General features: G+C 47.3%; 1 protein-coding gene across 4 annotated transcripts in view; it reads left to right on the top strand.

The window, feature by feature from the left end:
• SPOUT1 (SPOUT domain containing methyltransferase 1) overlaps nucleotides 1-4,950 on the top strand; it is a 37,592-nt gene extending 32,642 nt beyond the window's left edge. For 3 of the 4 annotated variants that reach the window (XM_078881510.1, XM_078881511.1, XM_078881512.1), the window contains exon 13: nucleotides 940-2,833. In XM_078881510.1, coding sequence (XP_078737636.1) covers nucleotides 940-1,032 — 93 coding nt within the window. In that variant the 3' untranslated portion in view covers nucleotides 1,033-2,833. Of the gene's footprint in view, nucleotides 1-939 lie in introns of all 4 variants that reach the window. The other variant, XM_078881513.1, reaches the window with a different exon arrangement.
• The last annotated feature ends 7,606 nt before the right edge of the window (nucleotides 4,951-12,556 follow it).

Raw genomic sequence — 12,556 nt, 5'->3', positions numbered from 1 at the left:
AATGTACTTGAGGTTAATTAAAGTGGATTGTATAAAGGGCTGTTTATCATCAGTCCATCGATGTTATGTGTATGGCCTAAGTGGCTGGGGGGCAATGGATTCAGCGTTGACGTCACCATTCCCCCCCGGGGAAGCGAGTGATCCAACCGGTGGTGACTGAATTCAGCAAATCGTGGTTTCAGCACCGCGTGCTGCTAAATAAGTCATCAAACAGCGCTTTGGTGGAGAGATGTTGACTACCTCGCCTGGTATGCAGGGGGTCGTGGGTTCGATCCCGACCCTGATGCCTGCTGCTGTATATTTGTAGTTTGCGTGTCTCTCTCCCTGTGGTCGCGTGGATTTTTTTCCGGGTCCTCTGGTTTTACCCATCACATTTAGAATCGACGTCGCGCATTTTAGAGCGTTTGGCTGCTCTACATTTCCACGCGATAAGCCACTTCGTTGAGCTATCATTTGTGACAGCCAGGTCGCTTCGGAAAAATACCTATACAGCTCAGTGGGCCTTACCCGTTAAACCAATGTAATAGATTATATAACAGGACCCTGCGGGGTGGGCTGGTAGGAATAATACTAATACCGGTACAGGGATATCGACCGGGTATAGAGGAGTTAAAAAGAAAATGATTTGTGCATGGGGGGTGAGCGATGACGTCCACACCCCCCTCCCCACTGACTCGCGCGCCCACAGAGCAAGGATTGCAACAGGCGATGTCATTGGCTGCGCCGGATGCGACGGCCATCTTGTTTAGTTCATTTAGTTCACGGATCGCAGGGGGAGCGGGCGGCCATCTTGTCGGACAGACGGACAGTCGGACGGACGGACGGACTCATTAATCTATTGGTGGTCTGGTCCACTTCGTTCCTACCAGTAAAACACGCCTGAATAGTTTCTAATCGTGCCGACGCTGTTTCTTGTGTGGGACCGCGTGCCGCTCACAGGAGGCCATCCTCATCAGCCTGGCGATGCTGCGGCCCAAGATCACCGCCAGGGCCACGCGGACGGGCAGCGGCGGCTACACGGACGCCCGGTAGAACGGCCCGTTGACGCGTCGGTAGCGTGAGACATCGACAGCAGTAGGTCGGAGGAGGCTCGTGTCCCGATGGCGGGCGCTAGGGGCGCTCCGTATGTAACAGGGCCTGGCTCTAGCGGTGATGGGAAGGTGGTAGGATGGCCACCCAAAGACGCAAAGCCGCGAGGGAGAACTGGAAATGTACGGAGATCTTTACACGGGTTTCGCAGTTTTTTACGCGCGCATTACAAGGTGTACGCCTACGGTCAGCTCGTTTAACCCCTTTCCCGTTCCGAGAAGTCTGCAAGTTGCAGGGTTGGGGGTCCCGTTCACCGCCGAATCTCGGAACGTGCAACTGGTTCAGCGTTCATTTTATTTAGAGAGGCGTAGTAGCAGTTTCGCCGCTGTCTTTAAAGACATCGCACTCGCCGCAGAGAACCGCAGCGGCACGACCGCCACACTCTACGATGGTCGGCGCCAAACTGTGCCACACGCCCTCCCGTGTGGCCTTGTGGGAGCCTCGGGGAAGACGTACCGATGAAGAAATCGCATTTTAAATATTGTCATTGGAAGGAAAACCGATGACGTGCAGCCACGTCATCGGAATGGGAAAGGGTTAATTATCTGGGGTAACGGTGGGGTGGGGGCGGGCCTGAATAAAACAAAAACATCAATCATGCAACACACATGTACATTGTCCACGCAGGATGGAGGTGAAGACGCAAGGATCATTCGTCTACATATATATTGTTATTGCTTCTTAAAAGTTATTGGTTTTGTGCGGTAACGGCGACTCAAGTCACCGACGAGTGAGGAGCAGAGCGAGTAATGAAACCGGTGTGCCCGTGAAGATATCTCAAACCGCAAGTACGGTTGGTCAAACCACATCCGCGCCTCCGATTGGCACGGTTGGCTATGCATGTTACGAAAGAAGTTCCACATACACAATTCCCATAGACTCAACACTGCCCATAGACTCAACACCGCCCATAGACTCAACACCGCCCATAGACTCAACACTGCCCATAGACTCAACACTGCCCATAGACTCAACACTGCCCATAGACTCAACACTGCCCATAGACTCAACACTACCCATAGACTCAACACTACCCATAGACTCAACACTGCACCATAGACTCAACACTGCCCATAGACTCAACACTACCCACAGACTCAACACTGCCCATAGACTCAACACTGCCCATAGACTCAACACTACCCACAGACTCAACACTGCACCATAGACTCAACACTGCCCATAGACTCAACACTACCCACAGACTCAACACTGCCCATAGACTCAACACTACCCATAGACTCAACACTGCCCATAGACTCAACACCGCCCATAGACTCAACACCGCCCATAGACTCAACACTACCCATAGACTCAACACTGCCCATAGACTCAACACTGCCCATAGACTCAACACTGCCCATAGACTCAACACTGCCCATAGACTCAACACTGCCCATAGACTCAACACTACCCATAGACTCAACACTACCCATAGACTCAACACTGCCCATAGACTCAACACTGCCCATAGACTCAACACTACCCACAGACTCAACACTGCACCATAGACTCAACACTGCCCATAGACTCAACACTACCCACAGACTCAACACTGCACCATACACTCAACACTGCCCATAGACTCAACACTACCCACAGACTCTAACACTGCACCATAGACTCAACACCGCCCATAGACTCAACACCGCCCATAGACTCAACACCGCCCATAGACTCAACACTGCCCATAGACTCAACACTGCCCATAGACTCAACACTGCCCATAGACTCAACACTGCCCATAGACTCAACACTGCCCATAGACTCAACACTGCCCATAGACTCAACACTGCCCATAGACTCAACACTGCCCATAGACTCAACACTGCCCATAGACTCAACACTGCCCATAGACTCAACACTGCCCATAGACTCAACACTGCCCATAGACTCAACACTGCCCATAGACTCAACACTGCCCATAGACTCAACACTGCCCATAGACTCAACACTGCCCATAGACTCAACACTGCGCCTCCGATTGGGACGGTTGGCTACATCGTGCGAAAGAAGTTCAATGTACGTACGTACACAACACAAATGAGCAGCAGTCCGCTGTGTCATGTGACGCACACCGCGATACACGACCGATAACAAGAGACAGCAAACAGGTGGTTAAATTTCGATTTGAAGCTTTCGTGACTGCAGGGATTCATCTCCTTGGTTCTTTCGGTAAAGTCACGTAGAAGGGAAATAATAAAATAATAACAATAAAACATAAAATTCTCACGACGTTTCGGCCGCAACACAAGCAGACAGAGCTGTCTGAAAGACAGCGCTGGCTTCACCTGAGGACGGCTGCTTGTGTTGTGGCCGAAACGTCGTGAGAATTTTATTTTTATTATTTTATTATTTCCCTTCTACGTGACTTTACCGAAAGAACCAAGAATAAAGAGCTGGTTGTCGGCAGAGGAGTGTACTACCTTCAGTTTTCCTGGGCACCAGTTTTCTAAGGCTAAGGACTGCGATTTAATAAGTGCGCAGTGACAATGAAGAGTTAAACACGATCAAAAACATTACCAAGTTACCAAGCCGCAGCGTCACGTGTCGTCACGGGTACTGCAAGATCCGACCGTGGTTCGTCCAGTGCTCGCTGAGCTGCATTGGCTTCTGGTTTGCCGAACGAATAACGTCATCACAAGGTTGCACTCATTCACACAGTGCTTGCCACAAACGAACCACAATTCCTTGCCGATCTCAAGAAGCGTTAATCACGGCGCAGATTCCGGTCATCCTCGCAAGCGGCTTTTGACTGAGCCATCGAACAAAGACGGTCAACTGCATTGTGCGCGGCGCTTTCAGGTGCGCTTCCTTCCGACAGGAAGCCACCGGAGCCACGCACTTTAAAACCGTCGTCTAGAAACTGCTTTTTGTCTTTTAGTTCGTTGTCCTTCCCCCGCGCCTCCAATGATCACGGTTGGCTACGTACGGTGCGAAAGAAGTTCAACGTACATATGACTTCGGTGAATGAATGACTTGAGTTATTTGAAATGGGAGAGGTGTTAAGCGAGTGGTTGGCGTCGGCCCTGGTGCAAGGAATGCAATGACGAGTCCACTATGGCCCCTGGTGCAGCTGCAGTGCCTGCACACTCAGGATAGCTACGCCGCTGTGCTGTGCAAGAAAGCCTTGTACAGAGGTCGCAAACGGGTTTTGATTCCTTACCCGTACCCGTACCCGGCCGCACCAGGGTCGGGTACGGGTACCCGTTCCCTACCCGTACCCTACCCGAAATGAGTGACAAACGGTGACTCGGCAGTGACTCACGGCCTACCCGTACCCGTACCCGGCCGCACCAGGGTCGCAAACGGATACCCGTACCCGTATCTGGCCGGGTACGGGTAGCCGGGTATCGGGTAGGGTACGGGTATCAGTTACCCGGTTGCGACATCTGGCCTTGTATGAAGTGTTTGGTATTTTGACGGAGTTACTGCGTATGAACAAATGTTTTTCAATTGGTAAATAAAGAAGTGTCGTTGTAACCGCTCGCATTGCATGGATTTAACTCTTGGGCATTATCGCAATTTCATACACGGCGATCCATTTATAGGTACACCGCTGAAATAACGAGACTTTATAGAGCAAACTGCATTTTATTTAAAACTCTCTACGTATGCTTCCAAGCAAGTCTTTTAACTTGTCCTACAATCATTTTATCCTTCCTCCACAACTCCGATTAGTAAGGTTGGCCGCCAAGTACTGCGTAAAAGAAGTTCAACATCCATACGACAGCATTCGGTCCAATTTGGCGTTCGACATCAGTTGGGGTATCTATGAATGGATCAGCGTGCGGATATTCAGGTGCACGAACTGTTGTTTTAAAACCGTGAAAGGTAAATGGTTCTCAATGTGCTCGGGTGTTCTACACGGCTTCATACCTCTTCTTGGTTCTTTCGGTAAAGTCACGTCGAAGGGAAATAATAAAATAATGAAAATAAAACAATAAAATACAATTCTCACGACGTTTCGGCCACAACGCAAGCAGCCGTCCTCAGGTGAAGAACAGGGCTGTCGGAAAGACAGCGTCTTGTTCTGTTCTTCACCTGAGGACGGCTGCTTGCATTGTGGCCGAAACGTCGTGAGAATTGAATTTTATTATGTTTTATTTTTATTATTTCCCTTCTACGTGACTTTACCGAAAGAACCAAGAAGATGAATCCCTGCAGTCACGAAAGCTTTAAATCGAAAAGATTTATATTTTATTTACATTTTTATTTTTTTATTTCAGTATATTTCATTTTCATTATTTTATTAATTCCCTTCTACGTGACTTTACCGAAAGAACCAAGAAGATGAATCCCTGCAGTCACGAAAGTTTTAAATCGAAAAGATTTATATTTAATTTACATTATTTTTTTATTTTAGTATGTTTCATTTTCATTATTTTATTAATTCCCTTCTACGTGACTTTACCGAAAGAACCAAGAAGATGAATCCCTGCAGTCACGAAAGCTTTAAATCGGCTTCATACCTCCTCGGGTTCATGTCCGTGGCTTCTCCGCTCTGTGTACCTGAAGGACTGCTTGCTATGGTTCCTTGTCAATATAACGCCGCATGAAAGCCTCCCGATACCGTTAGGACCCCGACCGCCATGGTGACGAGATGTTAACTACCTCGCCAGGTATACAGGAGTTCGTGCATTCGATCCCGACCCTCGACAATGCCTGCTGTATATTTGGAGTTTGCGTGTCTTTCTCCCCGTGGATTTTTCTTTGGGTCCTCCTGTTTTTTCCCTCCAAATTTAGAATGAATGTGTGCTTTAAGAGTATTTGGCTGCTAGACATTTCCACGTGATAAGCCGCTTCGTTGCTCTGTCATTTGTGGCCAGGTCGCTGCTCAAAAAGAGCGATACAGCTCGATGGGCCCTTACCTCGTAAAATGCAAATAGTTTCGTTTATAATCTTGATTTTAAGCTTTCGTGACTGCAGGAATCCATACTCTTTGGTTCTTTCGGTAAAGTCACGTAGGTAGAGAAAATAGATCACGACGTTTCGATCGCAACGCAAGCAACCGTCATCGGGTGAAACAACACAGCAGCAGAACTGCTGACGTAGGAGAAAGAGCTGCTGCAACAAGGTTATATATGTTTCGATTTAAAGCTTTCGTGACTGCAGGGATTCATCTTCTTGGTTCTTTTGGTAAAGTCACGTAGAAGGGAAATAATAAAAATAAAACACTATAAAATAATTTATAAATAATAAAACATAATAAAAAATTTTTTATTATTTCCTTTCTACGTGACTTTACCGAAAGAACCAAGAAGAAGGTTATATATGATTTTGGTGGGCCCAACCCAAGGGTAAGTGTTACAGGAAGGAACAATATGTTCCACACTGCCCACCAGGGATTTTTTGTCTGTCTGTCGTGCATAGATAATATATAATATAAACAGCTCTTTGATTGGTGGAGACTTACTGCCGGATACGGAGAGGGGAGGGGCCTAAGGGAGGAGGGTCAGGGGAGGGGCCTAAGGAAGGGGGGAGTCAAGAGAGGGGCCTGAGGGGGGGGGGGGGGTTAAAGGGAGGGGCCTAAGCAAGGGGGAGGGGCCAATAGTTAAGAGGGCTGGCTACCTGGCTGGCTGCCTGGCTACCTCAAGTCAAGTTATCTTTTATACAGGTAGGAACAACAGGTTCCACACTGCCCACCAGGGATTATTTGTCCGTCGTGCATATTTGTCTGTCATGCACGAATGCGCTGTCCAACCAAGTTCCTACCTGCCCACTCCGAAGGAACGTGTTCTCTTACATTTACGTACACATTCCTTCTCTAGCTCCGCCCACTTACCCTTGGGTTGGGCCCACCAAAATCATATATAACCTTGTTGCAGCAGCTCTTTCTCCTACGTCAGCAGTTCTGCTGCTGTGTTTGTCTCACCTGATGACGGTTGCTTGCGTTGCGATCGAAACGTCGTGATCTATTAATTTTCTACCTACGTGACTTTACCGAAAGAACCAAACAGTATGGTTTAGTTTATAGTTTACTTCTTGTCCCGCGCTGACTCGTCCGAGTGACGACCTCGCTGCGACGTACGTCGTAGCGATAAAAGGGAAGGGAAACGTGGAGGCGACTGACCGCTGCTGTGTTTAATCTGTTGTCCTTCCCCCGCACCTCCAATTAGCACGGTTGGCTACGTGGTGCAAAAGAGTTTCAACATACACACGTACACACGAATCGGTGAGTGCTGGTTCATCGATCGCCGACTGCTTTTCAATGAATTCCACCCAAGTGCATCATTTACAACATTTGCAAGATTTTACTCGGGGCTGGTTCTCGAAGTTCTGAATGGAGTCGTGGCCAACGTACGAGCAATGCCATCTCTTTTACTCGCAGCAGTCGGGTCAACGTCCTGGTTAGCGCATCCTGGATTTCCATCGTCGTCGTGCGTCTCCGGCTCTGTCTCCGGGTCCGTCTCATCCCCGCTCAACCTCTCGATGTTGATCAAGAAATTGTGAAGCACGCACGCGGCACTGATAACGGCTGGGATGTGAGCGACCGCCGTCATGTCGAGGTACTTGAGCCTCCTCCACTTGCGCCTGAGTAGCCCAAAAGCTCTCTCGATGTCCGCCCTCACTGAGCCGTGGACCTCGTTGTAGTTCCTCTGAAGCTCGCTGAGATGTCCGTCGTCTCTGTACGGCGATAAGAGGAAAGTCTCCAGTGGGTATGCCGAGTCCGCCAGCAGGTGGTAGTCCATCGTGTTTAGCCCCTCGAGGCGACTCCACAGCGAGCTCTTCCTCAGAGCCTCGGCACCCTCCGTGGATCCCGGCCGCCCCGTGTCTACGTCCAGGAACCTCAGGCTGCTGTCGCAAACCGCTTGCAGGTGAATGCTGGGAAAGCCGCTCCTGTTGACGTACGCGTTCCTGCACGACGGCGGTCCGCGAATGGGGACGTGCGTTCCGCCCAGAGCTCCGACCACGCCGGGAAATCCGCTTTTGTCTCGAAATCCTTTGGCGACGTTGGCCAACTGGTCGACGGAGGGCCACTGAATGGCCTCCGCTTGGCACTTGGAGAGAGCCTGCGCTACGCTGCGGAACACGTAGTGCAACGTTCCTTTTCCCATCCCGAAGCGCTTGGCGACGTCTTGAAACGACTCCTGGTTGCCCAGCAGCCAAAGGGAGCACAGGATTTTCTTTTCCATGCCCACGCTTCTGTTCGCGAATTGTGGCGCCAAACGCTCGCACAGAGTCTGCGATGAAGACAACAGGACAAATGGGGTTATCGCAAGGCCGTAATTATTATAGAAATTGGGGGACACACATCCCCCTGCAATGTTCAAATATGCTCAAAATGTCCCACCCAATATATTGCTATCAAATAGATTTCTGTTTATTTGATTGTGGTTATGGTTGTACTTTATTAATCCCTAATTTCTGCCATTGCATACAATGAAACAAGAAAAAAACAGAGAAATGTAATACAATACACTATTAGACATTATTGTAAAAAAAAAAATAAGTCCATCCTGTGTTAGTGCATTTTTTAAAATTTTCGGCAGGAAATTCGTTTTCTAATTTAGATTTTTTTTTTCTGGGGGGGGGACCCCCAGGAAGATTTGGTCCCCCCCAATGTTGACTCCATGGCTACGGCGTTATCGTAACGGCGATACGAGTGGAAAGATAATTTCAAAGGTGTATTCAAGGTACGGGTGGGTGTGTTTGTGCAGTGGGGAGCGGTGGCGCAGCGGTTAGCGCGCTGCGAACCCTGCGACCCGAGTTCGATTTCCCGCTCACGGCCAATGCCAGTGACGATTATCTGAACCGGTCCTTGGCCTCCCCTAGGTCGACTCAGCCTCAAATGAGTACCTGGTGCGGTGTGTAAACATCGGCACTAGGGAGACAAAGGCACCCCTCGTGTGCCGTTCCGGCCTTCATAGGTGCTACTCGCTAACAGCACTTGCCCCAATAGTTTAAGGGTATCTGTGTTGTTGTTGTTGTACGTGTGTGGTAGTATAGCGGTTCACGCGCTGCGTTACGAACCCGGCGACCCGAGTTTGATTCCCGGTCACGGCCAACTCTAATTTCCAGTCGCATTGCTGTACAGTATTCTTAATATTAACACAGGCTGTTCAACCCTAACCATGTAGTTGCATCGGGGCAGATACAAGCATAGCCTCGCACCAACGATTAACCTACGTACGTACTACCCATAGACTCAACACTGCCCATAGACTCAACACTGCCCATAGACTCAACACTGCCCATAGACTCAACACTACCCATAGACTCAACACTGCCCATAGACTCAACACTGCCCATAGACTTAACACTGCCCATAGACTCAACACTGCCCATAGACTCAACACTACCCATAGACTCAACACTGCCCATAGACTCAACACTGCCCATAGACTCAACACTGCCCATAGACTCAACACTGCCCATAGACTCAACACTACCCATAGACTCAACACTGCCCATAGACTCAACACTACCCATAGACTCAACACTGCCCATAGACTCAACACTGCCCATAGACTAACACTACCCATAGACTCAACACTACCCATAGACTCAACACTGCCCATAGACTAACACTACCCATAGACTCAACACTACCCATAGACTCAACACTACCCATAGACTCAACACTGCCCATAGACTCAACACTGCCCATAGACTAACACTGCCCATAGACTCAACACTACCCATAGACTCAACACTGCCCATAGACTCAACACTGCCCATAGACTCAACACTGCCCATAGACTAACACTGCCCATAGACTCAACACTACCCATAGACTCAACACTGCCCATAGACTCAACACTGCCCATAGACTCAACACTGCCCATAGACTAACACTGCCCATAGACTCAACACTACCCATAGACTCAACACTGCCCAGAGGCTCAACACTGCCCATAGACTCAACACTACCCATAGACTCAACACTACCCATAGACTCAACACTACCCATAGACTCAACACTACCCATAGACTCAACACTGCCCATAGACTCAACACTACCCATAGACTCAACACTGCTCATAGACTCAACACTGCCCATAGACTCAACACTACCCATAGACTCAACACTGCTCATAGACTCAACACTGCTCATAGACTCAACACTACCCATAGACTCAACACTGCCCATAGACTCAACACTGCCCATAGACTCAACACTGCTCATAGACTCAACACTGCTCATAGACTCAACACTACCCATAGACTCAACACTGCCCATAGACTCAACACTACCCATAGACTCAACACTGCTCATAGACTCAACACTGCTCATAGACTTAACACTACCCATAGACTCAACACTGCCCATATACTAACACAACTCAGACTCAACACTGCACCTCCGATGAGCACGGTTGGAAACGTACGGTGCGAAAGAAGTTCCACACAATGTACACACAACAAAGAGGAAGCGGGGGTGGGGTGGGCCCTTAAAAATTGTGAAAACAAATCTCGATACTTTATATTCGTCAAAATTTCGTCCGTCGAATCCATCCGCGTACAGCTGAGGAGACTTCAAAAAAAATTTAATTAAACAAAAAAATGCACAACTTTTCTTTGTATTGTTGTCATTTGTTGATCATCCCCATGCAGGACATCTGTCAACAAAAAAAACTAACAACCAACACAAACAAAACCTAAAGAAAAATAATTTTCTTTAAACGAAAAAATTCATAACTTTTCTTTGTATTGTTGGTTGTCGTTTGTTGACCATCTCCATGCAGGACATCTGTCAACAAAAAAAACTAACAATCAACACAAACAAAACCTAAAGAAAAATAATTTTCTTTAAACGAAAAAATTCATAACTTTTCTTTGTATTATTTGTTGTTGTCATTTGTTGATCATCCCCATGCAGGACATGTCAACAAAAAAACTAACAACCAACACAAACAAAACCTAAAGAAAAATAATTTTCTTTAAACGAAAAAATTCATAACTTTTCTTTGTATTGTTGGTTGTCGTTTGTTGACCATCGTCATGCAGAACATCTGTCAACACAAAATTAGCAACCAACAAAAAAAAACACCGTAAAGAAAATTATTTTTCTTTAAACAAAAAAATACAAAACTTTTCTTTGTATTGTTGATTGTTGTCATGTGTTGACCACCCCCCTGCCGGACATGTCAACAACAAAAAACTATCAACCAACACAAACACAACCTAAAGAAAAATAATTTTCTTTAAACGAAAAAATGCACAACTTTTCTTTGTATTGTTGGTTGTTGTCATTTGTTGATCATCTCCATGCAGGACATCTGTCAACACAAAACTAACAACAAATACAAAAAAAAACAACCGAAAGAAAAGATTTTTCATTAAACAAAAAAAGGCATAACTTTTCTTTATATTGTTGGTTGTCATTTGTTGACCACCCCCCTGCTGGACATGTCAACAAAAAACAACCTCAAGAAAAGATTTTTCATTTAAACAAAAAAACGCATAACTTTTCTTTATATTGATTGTCATTTGTTGATCATCCCCATGCAGAACATGTCAACAAAAAACTAACAACAAAAAAAAACAACTTAAAGAAAACATTTTTCTTCAAACAAAAAAATGCATAACTTTTCTTTACATTGTTCATTGTTGTAACTTGTTGACCACCCCCCTGCCGGACATATCAACAACAAAAACTAACAACAAACAATCGCACCCCCCCCTCCGCGCGGCCATCGTAGCACCACAACGATCTACCCGTGACCACCGCGTGATGGTCCGGACCTGAAACGTCGAACGCTCAACCCGGTAGAAATCTCTGAAGGTGGCTCCCGAGTATGACGAGCGCACTCGGCCAGGGAGGCTTCTCCCATCATCGTGAGCCTCTCGCTCCGCCACCACCACCGCCGCTATTGTCAGAGCCACGTTCGTGACGGACGCCAGCTCTACAGAGGCGCCCATCAAATCGACGTCGCTGCCGTCCGATACGAACTCGCCCAACAGTAATGCTAAGGCGATGCTCTCCGCCATGTCTTTAAAAAAATGTTTTTTTTTATTTTTTTTTACGATCGGAGGAAACAACAAGAAGATGTCTTCTTGGTTCTTTCGGTAAAGTCACGTAGAATGGAAATAATAAAATAATAAAAAATAAAACAATTAAAAAATTGTCACGTTTCGGCCACAACGCAAGCGGCCGTCCTCAGGTGGAGAACAGGTCTGTCGAGAAGACAGAGTCTGAATATTTTATTATTTCCCTTCTACGTGACTTTACCGAAAGAGCCAAGAAGATGAATCCCTGCAGTCACGAAAGCTTTAAATCGAAACAAGATGCTCAGTGTAGTCGGCACTTTTTGCTAGTTTTTTTTTCTTCAATGCTTTGCTGTTTTAGATGAAAGATCTTTCTTCTTTCTCTCTGTCTCGTCTCGTCTCTCTCTGTGCAGCAGCAGCAGCATCACCACCATCACCCCGAGCTCGCCGTTCAATTGGAGATAATTTCCGCAGCGCTACGGAAAAGCGCTCTGCCGCATTTTGCTCGCGTTGGTGGAGGTGGGGGGGGGGCAGT

The sequence above is a fragment of the Lampetra fluviatilis genome, chromosome 61, assembly GCF_964198595.1.
Source record: "Lampetra fluviatilis chromosome 61, kcLamFluv1.1, whole genome shotgun sequence".
NCBI lineage: Eukaryota > Metazoa > Chordata > Hyperoartia > Petromyzontiformes > Petromyzontidae > Lampetra > Lampetra fluviatilis.
This window is presented reverse-complemented; position numbering and strand designations above follow the sequence as displayed.